The following is a 17,057-nucleotide window of genomic DNA, read 5'->3' as shown; positions in this document are numbered from 1 at the left end:
ACCTTTTCAAGACAGTCAGCTGTGTTCACGTGGCAAGGAGAGTCCACGGTGTTGTTGAAAAAGGTGTTTTTTCTTACCAACTGATCCCTTGAAAAAGGTAGCCACCCTGTCCCCACCTCCACAGCATCCACTGCTTTTCAGAGCAGATGTTATTCCACATTGTTGAAGAAAAAGCTGATTTGATCCCTAAATTCTTAGTGAACTTTTTTCTTCCTTATAAAAGCAAAACATGCTCATTATAAGAAATTTAGAAAATACTGAAGAATATATAAGAAAAACAAAACTACCCAGAAATAAATTAACGCTTTGGTGCATTTCTTCTATTTGCGTGCTGTGTTCATGAATATGTATTTTCATAGTTTTCCTATTAAGGTCGTATTATTGACATTTTCTTGTGTCATTATGAATGTCCCTTTATCTCTGGTTTCATTATTCCCTTTGAAAGTTGCATTTAGTGAGACTTAGGAGGGAAAGGAGGTAGCTGCTACATAGCTGAAGATAAGAAAAAGAGAAGGAGGCCAACTTAATCCTTTCATGAAGAGTGTTTAGCACAGGCTAATGTAATTATTTTAGACAGTACAAAACAGTGTTAGTACATATGTCATCATAATAAAATTTGTTTGAATTCTAGTTGTGCCTTTTCATGTCTTTAATCCTCTTCCCCAAAGAATAGTTACAGTGTTTTCTATAAAGAAACAATGATGCCAAATAAACCCAAATAAACTGGTTTCTAGTAGAATCCTTTATAATCTAATAGAACAATGCCATTTGGTCAGTCCTTAGCATAAATCAAACTTTATGAAGCATCTCTTTTATGTATTGTAATGGTGGACCTCAGATAATACTTATTAATACTGAAATATCATCCTAATTTATCACTGGATGTCCTTTTGTCTTGGGTGCTAAAAAGACTTTTATTTAAATAATTAATATGCTGGAATCTTGCTAAAGGGAAAAATTAGTACCTGACGTGCCTGCCCTGGATTACGTAAAAGAGCTTCAGTAATGAAATTTGGAGTAACCTCTCTAGTGGACAGTCTCCCTGGACCCATGGCTTAGATTCTGGGGACAGGAAGGATTTAGTGGAATTCTTTAGACTTGAGCTGACCCCTGTCTTTGCCTTAGTGACACACTTATGTGGAGTGAGCTTTGACCAGAGGGTCAAAATGTTTAGAGTACCAACTTGGACTAAAGAATGCATGGCCTAATTTGATTGTCTTCGATACCTATCAGAATTTCCATCTTTTATTCTGGAGCAAATATTTGATGAATTTAACAGCTAAAAGTAAAATTATTTCCAAAGATAATTGTACAGGCCCATAAGAAAAAGTTTTGTGTTTGTATGTGTATATTTAAGTCTAGGGCAGGATTAGGATATAAGGAATATAAAAGTTTGAATAATTATTTGACTTCTTCCTTCACTCATTGCTCCAATATACATCCATTATTTTTTCTATTTACCAACTACAAAACACTCATGAAAGTTACAGGTCCAGTGCCATGATAGTTTCCGTGCCACTGACCAATGAAAGTAATCAATGAAGTGTTCATTACTTAGCATTATATTGAGCACTTAAATATAATAGTTTGGCTATTGAGATGCACAGCTCACCTTTAGGAATATTATTTGCTGGAGATGGACTTGAGTGATCCCTTAATCTCTTCTGGGTATGTCATAAGTTAAGGAATACTTGTAAAAAACAAAGTTAAGGGAGAAACTGACGAAACCTCTGTGTTAATTTTTTAGAACAGAAAATGTCATCTTACTAAACTGTATCCCTGATTTTTGACTTTCAGAGAGCAGTAAAGTTTCTAAAACAGACAAAACAAAACAAAAACACTTCGAAGCATCGTCATCATTTCATTAAAGAGAGGATGCTTTAACATGAGAAAGTAGAAAGGACATAATCTCAAAATAATTAAGTTTTGTCTTACGAAAAACTTATTTTATTGTCATTAATTTTCTCATATCGTCTGGGCCAATGAAGACTTCAGCATTTGAAAATTCAATGCTGATCTTATCTAGAGATATTATATTTTATTGCAAGAGGGCAAAAGTAGGTATCGGGGAAAAAAGATAAGATTGCTAAAGTTTGCATTCTTTACCAGGTGTGCTTATTCTAATATCTAATAAAGTACTTTATTTTTCCTGAGGATGTTTATTATTATAAAATGTTTACTACTCTTCAATTTTACTGTGAACCAAAAACGTCTCTAAAAAGGTGACGTCTTCAAAAAAAAGTTTGGTAGTGGTACTCATACTCATACGACGGACATTGAAATTTGTGTCCATGTCGAGTATAAACTATGGTACAGAAAGCAAAATTCTCTGTAAGATTATGGTCTCTTAAAATTACTTGAGTAGGTGAGAATGGATTACCCTTGCTTACTTGAAAGGTGCTATTAAAAATAAATAACCCAAAAATGCTTTCACTTGGCACTAGCTCCCAAATTGGTGGAATGTATGGATCCATACTAACAATCAGAACATGGCTTGTACAGTTGATTTTTGCATATGTGGTGTATATTTTAAGTACCCACTTTAAATCACATTAGAGAAGAGGATGAAATACATTCTTACGTAATGAAATTAGGATAAAAGACATCCGCTTTGCCACAGTTGGGTCATGTTGCATCCATTACCACTTACTCGGGTACCCAGGGGTGGGCGTGCGTCCCGGGCCCTGAACAGCACTCACTGTCGCCCGTGCTGTCGCCGACCGCCGCATCCACTAGAGGCAAATGTTTAAAATGATCTTTCTAAAACTGTCCCTGGGAAACCTGTGTATTTTGAACAGAGGTCTCAGTTTCGCCAAACCCAGGGTATTTACTGTTCTTTGCCTTTCCCTCAGTTCCTCATCGTTCCGGCCATCGTGGGCAGTGCCCTCCTGCATCGGCTATCGGACGACTGCTGGGAAAAGATCACCGCGTGGATTTACGGGATGGGCCTCTGCGCCCTCTTCATCGTTTCCACAGTATTTCACATTGTGTCGTGGAAGAAGAGCCACTTAAGGTACCGTGGATGGCACGCTAGTTCACCAGATCAGAGTAGCAGACTCAGGGTAGCCTCCCCTACTGGCATGTTTCAGTCAGGTTGAAGCTACAGAGTAGATAGACATTTTCTTGCCTCATAGACTATAATGCTATGCCATTATTCAGGAAATTTCCAATGGATTGGACAGACTTAGAGGACCCCCATATGTATCTAAGAAAGCAGGCCTTTCTCAGAAGCCACCAACAAAACCACACTGCTTCCCCATGACTTATACATCATAAAATCCCGAGACCTGTCCTTTAATGTCAAGCGTAGCACACGTAAGAGCGTGGCGGCTGTGGGGAAGGGACAGAGTACGCTGAACTTGGAGTCAGCCCGGCCCTGCCACTCAGCATTATGTAAGTCACCTGACCCCATGGAGCCTCAGTTTCTTCATCACTAAAACGGGAATAATAATGCCTGACTCCCAGGGTACTGTGATAGGTGGATAAGATAATGCCTGCCAAAATGATTTGAAAATTATAAATGACCAGGACTTTGTCATGTAAGCAGGTTTGCTACAGTTTGGGTTTACTGTTTTGCAAAGTTCAGCTTTCAGAATTAGGACCTGTGTATCTATTCAAACAATTCACATATTAGCTGTCAGGTACTTTCCAACCCAAAGCAGGCCCGCTAGCCTCCCAATAAGGACATAAAAGCATTCCTCCTTTGAGTGAAAGATTAATTTGGGGGCATACAAAGGGAGAAGCACACCATTTAGTTGCTTATGGAATACATTCTGTACAACCCAAAAGCACAAAATTTCTTTTCGTAAAAGGAGGATTCAGAGCAGACTTAGAGTGTTTTAAAATAATAGAATATAGCTTTTGAGTTTACAGAATGCCCAAAAAAATCTCAAACAATTCAAACAATCTAATATTAAAAAGATGTGTTATTTAAGAACAGGGTTTGGGATTCATGAGAAGATTACTGGTCTCCTTATAAGTGGAATCATAGTTTTAGAGCAGAAAGGATCCTTCGAAGTCATCTAATTCAAACCCCTTGATTTTCACCTGGGGAAACTGAAGCTCAGATCAGTGAGACTAGCAGAGTCTGATCATTCTAAGACCTCTAACTCCCAGTCCTAGGGGTTTTTCATCCACACCCTTCTCAATACTGCTTATAGTTCCCAGCCTGCTACCTGTGCCTAGAAAGTGACTGTTCCTTGGGCCTAAAATAAAACCACAGCATTGGATCATGAGGGCTTGCTGGGGCATATTCACAAGAGAGCCTCAAAAGTACCTGTCTCCCCAGCACACACTGTCACAGAGACCAGAGGCCAGAGTACTTCATTATCTTCCTGGCACAATCCAACGCTTGTGGTTGCCTCGGCTGACTTGGCTTTGATGTCTAGATTTCTGAATCAATAAAGAGTTGTAGATGAGTCCTTCGGTATTGAGGGCCTCCCTCCCAGGGGCTGAAGAAGGTGTAATAGAAACAGGCTCTCTTGAACTTTGAAATAGCATTGCTAGAATCAAGCCACATGTGGATTTTTGCTCTGGATTAATTTTTTTTTTATATATATATATATATTTTTAAGATTTTATTTATTTATCAGAGAGAAAGAGAGACAGAGGCAGGCAGAGGGAGAAGCAGGCTCCTTGCTGAGCAAGGAGCCCGATGTGGGACTTGATCCCAGGACCCTGGGATCATGACCTGAGCCAAAGGCAGACCCTTAACCGACTGAGCCACCCAGGCATCCCTGGATTAATTTTTTTTAATATCCAAATATAGCCTTATTTAGAAGCAAGGAAATGAGCATTTATTGAGTGCCTACTGTGTGCTAGATGCTGTGCTAATGAACACATGCTCTACGTGATCTCATTGAATGCTCACACATACTGTATGATAGAATTGTTGTCATTTCTATTTCCCCTGTGAGGAAAGTGAGGGTCAGAGAAGCCGGGGTGGATTCTGAATAAAATTATAGGTCTGACTTTACCTGCTGTAACAAGTGCATAGCAGTCTAGAAAGCTGAATTAGAAAGGCTCCAGACCTGGCTAGAATTACAATCACCCAAAGAGTTAAAAAAAAAAATAAAAGATTCTCCTCTTCCCTCCACCCTGTACCCCATGTTCTAGCCATTTTAAAAATTACAATCTTCTGGATTAGAGTTTATGGCTATATTTTATAAGCTTCCCAGGTGATTGTGATATGCAGTCAAGTTTGAGAAGCATTAATCTAGTGTTTGCTTTTTTATTTTATTTTATTTTTAAAGATTTTATTTATTTATCTGAGAGAGAGAGAATGAGAGACAGCACTAGAGGGAAGGGGATCAGAAGGAGAAGCAGACCCCCCGCTGAGCAGGGAGCCCGATGTGGGACTCGATCCCAGGACTCCAGGATCATGACCTGAGCTGAAGGCAGTCGCTTAACCAACTGAGCCACCCAGGCGCCCTGTTTGCTTTTTTAGACCTGTGACCTAAATTATTTTCACGTCACTAACATATAACTAACAATAACTGTCACGAAAACATCCTTAGCTTGCTTTGGTTGACACTGTGTATGTGGTGAGGCAAAATCTAACACTAGCCCTAAACCAAACCGCAGCTATCACCCTTGAATGCTGAAAATGGATTCAAGACCTTGCAATGCATTCATACTTTTAAATCACCTCAGTAAAGGGCAGATTCTATCTAATCCGTTGGGTGACTAGACCTCAGTGAGCCAGATCTTTGTACACCTCCTGAATTTTCAGTTTTGGAAGGAGGAACCCACTTAGAAATCCAGGTGGCTACCTGCTTGCAGCAAATGCGTTTTTTTTTTTTTGGTTTTGGTTATTGCTGTTCCTAAATTAGTTTCTGAATTTCCTTTATTATAACTTATTGTATACACTAAGATATTTGAAGTGAGAGCTTCTCTGAAGACATTCTAGAAAGATGAAGAACTACTTCCTGCCCTGCATAGTGATAGGGGTTGAGGGGTGGTCTGCCCTCAAGAAATTTTCATTTTTCTATTACATAGGATCTAAAAAAAATGGAAAACATCAGCCAGACAGATTTTGTTTATTTTAACCAAAATAAATTCAGAGCTCCTGATTACTGTGGGGTTCTGCCCCTGTATCTCATACAGGGTGACTATCGTATGTGCAAGCTTAAAAATAATGTAAAGCTTTTACATGTGGCTTTGTATTATTAAAAATGGCTGTGTAAAGATTAATGGATAAAGAAGATGTGGTTTGTATATACAATGGAATATTACTCAGTCATCAGAAAAGATGAATACCTACCATTTACATTGACGTGGATGGAACTGGAGGGGATTATGCTAAGTGAAATAAGACAAGCAGAGAAAGACACTTATCATATGGTTTCACTCAAACGTGGAACATAAAGAATAGCACAGAGGACCACAGGGGAAGGGAGGGAAAACTGAACGGGAAGAAATCAGAGAGGGAGACAAACCATGAGACACTCTGGACTCCAGGAAACAAACTGAGGGTTATAGAAGGAAGAGGGGTGGGGAGAAGGGGTAGCCGGGGGATGGGTATTAAGGGGGGGCACGTGATGTGATGAGCACTGGCTGTTATATGCAACTAATGAATCATTGAACATTATATAAAAAATTAATGATGTACTACATGTTGGCTAATTGAATTTAAATAAAAAAAAATAGCTGTGTGACTTTGAAAGCCAAGTTATAACTTCCACAAGAAACTAGAACAGGAGTGGAAATTACAACATGGTGGAGTGATAACCCATGCTGCCAGTCTGAAACTTTTCTAAAGACTTTGCCTAACATGTTTTTCCCCCCACTAGGACAGTGGAGCATTGTTTTCACATGTGTGATAGAATGGTTATTTATTTCTTCATTGCTGCTTCTTACGCTCCATGGTAAGATACTGCCTTTCTATTTTTGAAGGTAGTGTGTTTTGGGATAGAATTTCTGTCCTCCTTCCTTCCCTTCCTCCTTTCCCTGCCCCATGCATATACCCCACCCCCCTCCCTCCAACACATGCATACATGTTTGTTTGTTTTTTTACTTGGGCCAGACTGCAGATTTTAAGGGAAGAATGTCACTGCTGTTCAGAATATATATCTGGCATTGGATTGTTGAAGAGGAAGTGCCAGGAACTTGTGTGTAGGTAGCACCCTCATTTTGAAATATGTCACCTTTGCCTTCCATGTTCTTTCTATATACTGCGGCTGTTCAGAATACTTGGACGTCTGACATTTAAGTGGAAATGCTGTAAATATGTGTGAGGAAAACAGGCTCACTTGGGAAATTTATCCTATTTGTCTACAATTCACCCCACAGCACAGTAGCTACTATATATGGAGTGCACTTCTCATTTCTTTAGCCGTACAAGTAAGAGAACTAATTAGTTAGCTATTTAAAACACCTAGTATTCTGGCTCAGTGGGTGGAGCCTGCAACTCTTGATCTCGGGGGGGGGGGGGGGCGCGGAGGAGGGGGTCGTGAATTTGAGCCCCATGTTGGGTGTAGAGATTACTTAAAAAAAAATGAAATACTAAAAAAAATAAAATACCTAGTATTCTATTCAATTTTTGCTCTTTCTGCCCTTTGGGTATAGGTCAGATAGAATCTTTTGTTGCCTGGAAACCTATGATTAAAGGAACATTAGATTCCCTCTATCAAGACATGGTCCAGTTTTAAACACTCAGAAATTCATTTTGTGAATTTCAACTGCAGTAGTCACTAGAAACAGCAGGCCTCTACTTTCTAACTTATGCAGCATCAGTCATTAAAAAGAAACCTAATTATCTGTTGGAGTAAAAAAGTGTCTTCTCTCCCTAATACTTGTCACTAAATTATAGCTCTGCATCATATTGGAGCAGGAACACTTACAGACTTTTGGGAAGTATTCCCTGACTTAAAATAAGGAAATAAAATTTTTAAAAGCTGAGGGATCAAATATTACAGTAAGCAACCCGTTCACATGTTGTTTTCAATAGGTAGGTGGTGCCTTTTCTGTTTGGAAATAATAATTTTGTAGTCATAGCCAATCAGAATAACATTTGGGTTTTTTTTATCATAGCTATTCTTATTATGAAATGAGTACAAATGAATTTGCAGCATCTTAAAATTCAAGCTTTACAAGAGCCCACAGTTAAATTCTGACAAAATGTCTTTCATAACATATGTTGAGCTAACTCTTCTCATGTTCTCCCTTGGCAGAGATATTGGGAATGGAGATACTTGGTCTATGTATTAGGTATCTGCTGTGGGTATGGGATCCTGATTGAGGATTCTGTTCAGGGTACTCATTAAGCTTTGTAAGCAATCTGCTCCCAAATATATTATCAGAATTAAGCTGATTTGACAGCAGTCTGCCTAATAAGGAAAGTCGGGCATCACAGGTGTGGTGGGACTCACTTCTGCATATCTCCTTTTAGCTAGTTCTATTTTTAAACCACGTTGGAACTAATTCTAAGTCTTAAAGGTCAACTAACAATTTTATCTTTGAATTATTAATTTTACCTAAATTGCCTGAATACCTCCATGGCATGTTGAATGCCTTTTCATCCTGGTTTTATGCTAGCACTTGCTTGCCCAGTTTTCAAGCCTAGAGGAAAACACAGGTCCTGTGAATTCCCTTCATTTATCACTTCTGTTCTTTTTTGTCATGTTTACATTTTTTTAGGTTAAATCTCCGTGAACTTGGACCCCTGGCATCTCATATGCGTTGGTTTATCTGGCTCATGGCAGCTGGAGGAACCATTTATGTATTTCTCTACCATGAAAAGTAAGAGAAAATAATTTACATTTGATAGTTTTAAAATTAACTACCTAAATTTTGTTGATGTTACGACACAGTTTGCTTTATATTTACACTTCAGAATAGTAGAAATACATAAATAGAATATATATTGCTTTTAACAAATCTTTGAAGCCATTTGGTGTTCATTATTAGTAGACAGATTGCTGTGGGAAGAACTAAATGGCACATGTGTGATAGGATGCATTTGAGGGACAGACCGACTGCCATTTTAGTCAGTCGGATATCACTTCACATCCTCAGGCGACTGGCCTTATCAGCAAACTAGCCTTTTCCTCTGTGATCCATACTTATCACATGAGAATAAAAACTGCTTTTTGAGCTTTCAGTGAAGATTGAAGATAATAGATAAGCACCGGAACAACACTTAACCTAGATAGGAACCCAGAAGATGTTCCAAACTAGGATTCCCTGAGAAAGGGGATATTTGGAAGAGCATCTGAACTCTTTTTTTTTTTTTTTTTTTTTTTTAAAAGATTTTATTTATTTATTTGACAGAGAGATAGAGAGAGAACAAGTAGGCAGAGAGGCAGGCAGAGGGAGAGGGAGAAGTAGGCTTCCTGCGGAGCAGGGAGCCCGATGCGGGGCTCAATCCCAGGACCCCAGGATCATGACCTGAGCCGAAGGCAGCCGCTTAACCAACTGAGCCACCCAGGCGCCCCAGAGCATCTGAACTCTTAATATCCTAACCATGGGGCACATTTTTTAACCCATTATTTATAGTCCATAGTCATAAGTATTAAGCATTATAAAAAGGAAAGCTTATTGAAATTGAGCATCACGGCTCTAGAGGAGACCTTCAAAGTCATCTATTCCAGCTTCATGCTTAAAAAAATGAGACCATTTAAGATGTGCATCAAATTAGTGATTCATCTAGAATTAGGACCCAAGAGTCCTAGTTCTTACCCCATGGCTCTTTTCATTATTTCACATGCCTGAATTTGAGAAACTCACAAGCATGAAATCATTGTCCTTGAGTACAGTTTATTAGCTTATCTATTCTCATTGGCAGAATGGCTCTAAGAATTGAACATAATTTGTGTTTATCACAAAGTATTGTTTCCTCTTTTCAGAAGAAAATGGCAGTTTTCACTAACTTATGACTTTGAAATTCACTTAAGTTGCATTCTTGACCACAATTAGCTATTCTGAGTGGTGTTACATAGTATATATATAAATCCGAGGGAACAGTTTGCTTCTTGGGCTCAAACCCCTAACTTATAGAAAGTAAAGTAAAATAGCTATCTTTTCTCCTATTCCAGGCCTCCTTTTACACCAAACCCACAAACCCATTCTTCCCCAGTTCCCTGATAAGATTACTTCATAGTGGACTCTGAGTATAAAACATGGAGAGTGAGATGTGAATGGCCCCTGGCCATTTGGTTGGGCAGTATTAGGGAGGGCCTAAATCATGCCAGGTACTATGCTAGGCCTTGCAGATACGAACATAAATGAAACTTGGCCCCTGCCTCCAAGGAACTTAGAGCCCACTTTGATTAGGCAGAAATGTGAGCTGAATCTTAGTACAGTGTATTTCTTAGCATTTTCAGACATTCTATAGCCTAATGCGATGAGCCTTTCAAGTTGGAGTTTGTGCAGATGCAAAATAAAGAGACAAACAAAACTACATGCCCTTCATTCCTTAGGGCTAACATCCCTTTGCCACTGATAAACCCGGCCCCACGCAGCATCCCTGTCTGTCTTCATAATTTCAGTTTTTTTTTTTTATCAAAGATTTTATTTATTTATTTGAGAGAGAGACAATGAGAGAGAGCACATGAGAAGGGTTAGGGTCAGAGGGAGAAGCAGACTCCCTGCCGAGCAGGGAGCCCGATGCGGGACTCGATCCAGGGACTCCAGGATCATGACCTGAGCCGAAGGCAGTGGCTTAACCAACTGAGCCACCCAGGCGCCCCCATAATTTCAGTTTCTTATAGCTGTGGATTGGAGTGGTGAGGAGGGCAAACACTCTGGAATTGGGAGGAGGAAAATGCATGGTGGATTGGATGCAGTAATAACACTTTTGGTAGCAAACATTTTCCAAGTCGCATGTGGTGTTTGATGCCATTTCAATCCTGTAAGAAATGCTAGTTCATTGTGACCCAACTATAGTATTTTAATTAGAGGCCTAGTGGTCTCCTGGGAAAATATATTCATTGGAATAGTTTAAGAGTTTGCATTTCTTTTTCAAAAAAAAAAGGTGGGGGGAGCTGGAATGGAAATTGTCATAAGTATTGTAGGAATAGATACAATTAACTGCCTTTCTATCCTGCAGGTATAAGGTGGTTGAGCTCTTTTTCTATCTCACAATGGGGTTTTCTCCAGCTTTGGTGGTGACATCAATGGTAAGAAATGGCTTCATAATTTTAACTATTTCACCTTATTTCCTTTTAAATTGCTGGGACTCTTCATTGGTCCATAGATATGATATGTAGCTTTTCTTTCTGAAGTTATGACATCTCCATTAACTCCAAAGAAAAAGTATATAAATAACAAAGTGCCTGCAATCGTTACTAGCTCCTGGTTGTAGTTTGGAGAAGTTATATACTAAGTGTATTTCTTTCCATATGATAATCTTCTCTATGTGTTGCTTTTGGATAGCCATTCTGTTCACCCCACCCCTACCCCACCCTTCTCCCAAAGAGGCATGAGGTCACCTGCAGATAAGTATTTTTGCCTGACTTGTTTAGTGTCTTAACTATAGATCCATGGAGGAGGGTAAATTTTTTTTGATGTCTTACAATGAAAAAAAAAAAAAAAACCCTATAAATTATTGACTTCTTAAATCTTAAAAATTAGAAGGACCACAAGAGGTCAGTTGTGTCAACATTTTATTTAGTATTTCCCAAAAGTCTTCACTCTTACTTTTCTTTCACTTGCTTTTAAGTCATATATATTATTTCTCTTTCTCAGGAAAGTGCTTTTTTTTTTTTTTTTTTTTTTTTTTTTTTTTTACTTTGCTTGAAAATTTCTTTTGAGGACTTTCATGGGTGGAAGTAACATTACCTATAGTAGGCAGTCAGTGTGTATGTTTTGAACTGCCTTTCAAATTGAATTGCTGTTGAGAAATCTGTGTGTATCTATCAGTGAATTTGAAAGAAAAGCATATCACTATAGCCTTGTGATCCACCCAACTGGTTACTTTGTCCCATTAGCGTATGTAGGGCCATTAGCTCCAATGTCTTAGTTCTGCATTTTTTTGGCATTAGCCACTATATTAATTAAGGAACTCATAATGTGTCTAGTTTGAATTCTTTTCTCAGTCTACAAAGGTCAGAAGAATTGTACTTATAATTTCACTCCTGTGCCTATGAGCTAAGAATGTATATAGACCCTACCTGGTCACAAAAATACCTGTAAAATGTTTAAAAGTTATAGGTTTGCTTGTTTTTTTCAGAGGCTAGGTCTTATGAGAATGTGTCAAAATATGTTTCTTTAAGGTAAGAGCTTTATGATAGCTTTAATAATTACCTAGCACCAAAAATAAATTATAGTTTAGTTGGTAAAGGCAACAGGGAAGAATGAAGGGAAGGAGGTGAATGATGGAAACAAGAAAATCTGCCGTGAAGGCCGTATAGTTAGAGGGCAATTCAGGACACCCAAAGCAACATAAGCAAGGTTTGTGTGTGTAGGTTACTAATCATTACAGTAGAACATCAAATAAATTCCCTTGGAGTATCAAAAGAGCAGGTTTATCCAGTGTTTTTACTAGCCTAAATCTTGGCATTTTCACAAGTCATACAATAGTCGGTGACTAACGTTTATGATAGTCAAAACAGGATGATCCTCACATCCTCCCCCCCCCCCGCCCCGTAGAACTTAGCACCAAGCAGGAACCTACAATTCATTTTAAATAAGAAACTATCATAAAGTTTTATAATGTCTTCGATTGGGAAAAACATAGGCTGCTATGGGAGCACATGACCCAAGCACAAAGGAAACGTTCAAGCTGATTCATAAAGACAGAAAAGAGCCTAGGGATAGGAGGGATGATGCAAGCTGTATAGGAAAGAATATAGCATGAAGGAAGGCCTGGAGAGGGGGAAAGCACTAGCACCTTTGAGAATTGAAAATAGTTCATTGTTTGGAACATGAATGTGTGTACCTGTTTGAGTATGCCTCTATGCTTGAGGTGGGTAATTACACAGATAGCATAGTCTTGTAATAAAGCTGGAGAGCTAGACAGAGACCAGATCAAAAAGAACCTCATAAGCCATCTGAACTAACAGTGTGACTTGGACACTCAAAGCTTTGATTCTGGTTGGGATATTGGGCTATCAGAGACTTATTCTTCTGCCATAAAGAATGATAAAAACTGGCAAAGTATTGGAAACAACTGTTTCTTGGCATTGGACCACAGACACAGGACTGTGTCCCTTGAGGGAATAGAAACCAAAAGATGAGCTTCAAATTGCCCCAGTTTTCTCGCTGGGGATGCTTTCCAAACTGCGACAAAATAAAGTGGAGCCAGAGAGCAGCAGTCAGGGTGGAGGAAACAGAAATCAGTATTTTAGCTACTGAGCCTGCTGCAGTTTTGGGGGAGGATTCTGGAGAAGAGGGAGCTTCACAGAGAAGTGTCTCCAGAAATCTACAAAGGGGTTTCCCTGAGTCCTTGCCCAAATACCACACTGCATCTGTGCAGGGCAAGTCTCTGCATGCCCTGGCCAAGAGTGGCTGTGGGACAGCTGTGGGATAATGGAAAGTCCAGAGGTGCCTGGTGCTGGAAGATATCAGAGGCCAACCAGCCACAGTGGAGACACCATGCTGAGCAACTCAGGTGTTCAACTGAACCTAGCAAGTCGACCTCCACACTTAGGAGAACTACTCCAGCTCTCGAGTGAGGACTACCCTGGAACTGCCATAACAAAGCCCAGAAACAAACCGGGAAAGGATAAAATTGATCCTCTGTACATAAACTGCCTACCAGAACAAAACTCAACATTATTGAAAGGAAGACAACAAAATCTATACTCTCACAGCTTGGCATCCATTTATCCAAACAAATATTACTAGATAAGCAAGAAGCAAGAAAATGTGACACTACACACCTAAGGAAACACAAGTCAATAGGAACAGATCCAAAGATGACAGAGATGTTGAAATTAGCATACAAGGCCTTTAAAACGTAATGAGTAAACAAATGCAGAATCTCAGAAAAGAAATGGAACTACAAAAAAGGAACTGAGTGGAAATTCTAGACCTGAAAACAGTATGATAACAAAAATTTTTTGAAGGGGTTAACAACAGATTGGGTACTACAGAAGAAAAGATCAATGAACTTGAAAATGCGTAGACATGCTACAGAGAGGGAGAAAATACTTGCCTTCTCTGTATGTATCTGACAAAGGACATGTATATGGACTATATAAAATACTTCAAATGAGTAATAAAGAGTCAATCCTATAAAAATGGGTAAAACACTTGAACAGACACTTCACAAAGAAAGGTACACACATATCCAATAGGCCCTTGAAAGAGCCCTCAACATCATTAGTCATCAGGAAATGAAAATCAAAACCTCAATGTGCTACCAGAATACCCTGGAGAATTATTAAAATTAAGACGGACAACACCGAATTCTGGCAAAGATGTGAAATAACTGGAACCCCAACTCATTCTTGGGGGTAGTATAATATGGCAGAACTATTTTGGAAAATTATTTAGCCATTTATTATAAAATTAAACATAAATTTATGACTCAACAGGTACTACCCAACAGAAATGAAAACATATCTACAAAAAGACCTCCATAAGCCCCAGATGGAAAGAACTGATAAATTATATTAAATAAATCAAGGGAATGCTAAGTAACAAAAAGGAATGATTGATATAGCTAAGACATGTAGGGATCTCAGAAGTATTATATTGAGCAAAAAAAGAAGCCAGGGGCGCCTGGGTGGCTCAGATGGTTAAGCGTCTGCCTTCAGCTCAGGTTGTGATACCAGGTTCCTGGGATTGAGTCCCACATCAGGCTCCCTACTCAGTGGGGAGTCTGCTTCCCCCCTCTCCCTCTGCCTCTCCCCCTGCTTGTGCACTCTCTCCCTCTCTCTCTCTCAAATGAATAAAATCTTTAAAAAAAAAAAAAACAGATACAAAAATAGACATACAGTATAATTCCATTTATGTGAGGTTCTAAAGCAGACTTAGTGTGTGGTAATAGCAGCAGTAAGAACAATGGTTGCTTTGATGGAAGAGATTGTCCAGGATTGGGAGGGGGTGTTGGGGTAGTGGTCTCTCTTGATCGGGGTATGGGTTAGATAGATGTATGCATTTATCAAGACCCATGGTGTTCACTTAATATTTATGCATTACACTCTGTAAAGTAATCATCAATTAAAAAAATGACCCATTTCCCCTCTTCCCTCCCCCTCCCCCAAAGAAGAATGTAAGTTCAGGAACCAGACCGCCTTGGTTCAAATCCTGATTCTGACACTTAAACACTATGTGGCCTTGAGCAAATTATGTAATCTCTCTGTTTAGTGTTCTCATCTATAAAGTTGGGATACTAACAGTACCTAATTTAGGGTTGTGAAGATTAAGTGAGTAAACGTATGGGTACACTTCAAACAGTGCCTGGGGATAGAATAAAAGCGTAATGACACAGGTAATGAAGAAAACAGGTTTTGTTTTAGGATTAACTATAGTCTGGTTCCCCGAAAGTTGATAAGTTAAAAGTGGTGTCTTGAGGAACTATCTGTTACCAGAATGTATATCAGAACCAACCTCTATACGTGGCTTGGTCTCTTGCTTATTGTTTTAGTGGAAAGAAAAAAAGAGTGGTATCTTTTGGGCAGTGACCAGCTCTATGGCTTTGTTCAGGTTACTTCATTCCTCTGGTTCTACTCTCTTCATCTCTAAGATAAGGAAGTTGTATTACGTTAGATGAGTGACTTTTTACCGTTTTGGGAATTATATGCCCCTTTGAGAATCTGATGAAGACCTTCTAGAAAAATGTCCCTAATGCACATACACAGAGAATTTTGTATAATAATAGATACCAGTTGTTTTGTAACCTTAAAGTAATAATAAATGTGTGGTATTTGGGGGTTTTTTGTTTGTTTTTGATAAAAGTCAGTCTGGCTGACTTTACATCTTACAAAGGTTAATAAGAAACCTGTTATCAGTTGATCTGGGTTGGCTCCTTCCCCGTCTTTTGATCTTACAAAAACCGTGGGGACTTATGTGAACTTTGAAGAAAGGACTAATCCCCACCTGTGGCCCTAGATCCTCACGCCTGGTTCTTAGCTCGTGGTTGTCTGTTGCTGCCACTGTCTAGGTGCATGGGGCTTTAAGTTGGTGGCTGCATAAGAGCTTTCCCATGCTCCCGGCTGGACCTGGCCGCAGTCCAAGGCTCCACGGCTCATGAGCGTGCAGTCGTCAGTGCCCAGGCCTCTGAGACACCCACACATGCATCCCCTTCCAAGTCCTTGCCACAGTCTGGCTTAGGTTTTCATCACCCTGCAGAACCTGAGACCTTTCTATTCCTAGTCCTCAGGAATCCGGGGGACTGACTTGTTCATCAGCCTCCTAAGCCCTGTCTCTGTTCTCTTCCCCTCATTCATACAGCCCAGTTTAATTTTGAAGATGGGTCTAGGTCTTGGAAAACCAAGAGCAGCCTAAAAATTCTCCTTTTTGTGTTAAAGCACACGTGACTTTTAACTTCCTGCTGAGCTCAGAAACGCCTAGGCGCACAGACCTAAAGGCCTGGCAACATCTAGAAGGTCAGGAAGTATGTTATCCTAACGTGCTGTCTGATCTCCGAGGTCACTTGGAGCTGTGATTTGCCCGTGTCAGCCATAAGGAGGCCATTAGCTCACACGGGCAGGGGAAGTCTCAGAAACGCAATCAGCGTAGAACAGTCGGAGGAGGATAGGCCGAGATGTCAATTATAAATGCGGTGGTGTGGGCGCGCCTTAGGATGGAAGAAAGCTCTTAAAGGAGAAGGTGAAAGCCAAAGATTGTACTTTCTTAACCTGAACTCCCGTGTCTGGGTGTGATGCAGTCGGCTTCAGCATGCCATAGATGAGCGGAGGGTGCTGCTTTTCACCGTGGGGCCTGTAACCCGACTGCTCGCGCCGGTCAAGACCGCCAACCCCCAAGGGTAATCCAGCCTGACGGATGAGAGACTTTTCAGTTTAGTTCATGTTTACAGAGCAGGATGCTGTCTGTGCGGCTCCTTCATTGTCTAGAAGATCAGCAGGCTTCGGGGGAGTTGCAATGATCTCTTTAGTTTGTCACATCGAGAGTAACATCACAACCTCTTTCTTTTTTTCCTCTGTTGACAG

General features: G+C 39.8%; 1 protein-coding gene across 3 annotated transcripts in view; it reads left to right on the top strand.

Annotated features, from left to right (window-relative positions):
- MMD (monocyte to macrophage differentiation associated) overlaps positions 1-17,057 on the top strand; it is a 75,496-nt gene that overhangs the window by 8,825 nt on the left and 49,614 nt on the right. For all 3 annotated transcript variants that reach the window (XR_004302357.1, XM_032429172.1, XM_032429171.1), the window contains exons 3-6: positions 2,853-3,013; positions 6,792-6,866; positions 8,638-8,739; positions 11,048-11,117. Coding sequence is in view for 2 of the 3 variants with exons in the window: in XM_032429172.1 (XP_032285063.1) it covers positions 2,853-3,013; positions 6,792-6,866; positions 8,638-8,739; positions 11,048-11,117 (408 nt within the window). In the remaining variant the exon portion in view is untranslated. The remainder of the gene's footprint in view (positions 1-2,852; positions 3,014-6,791; positions 6,867-8,637; positions 8,740-11,047; positions 11,118-17,057) is intronic.

This window comes from Phoca vitulina, unplaced genomic scaffold (assembly GCF_004348235.1).
Source record: "Phoca vitulina isolate PV1807 unplaced genomic scaffold, GSC_HSeal_1.0 scaffold40, whole genome shotgun sequence".
NCBI classification, from domain to species: Eukaryota; Metazoa; Chordata; class Mammalia; order Carnivora; family Phocidae; genus Phoca; species Phoca vitulina.
The sequence above is the reverse complement of the archived record's forward strand: the minus strand, read 5'-3'. Positions and strand labels throughout refer to the sequence as shown.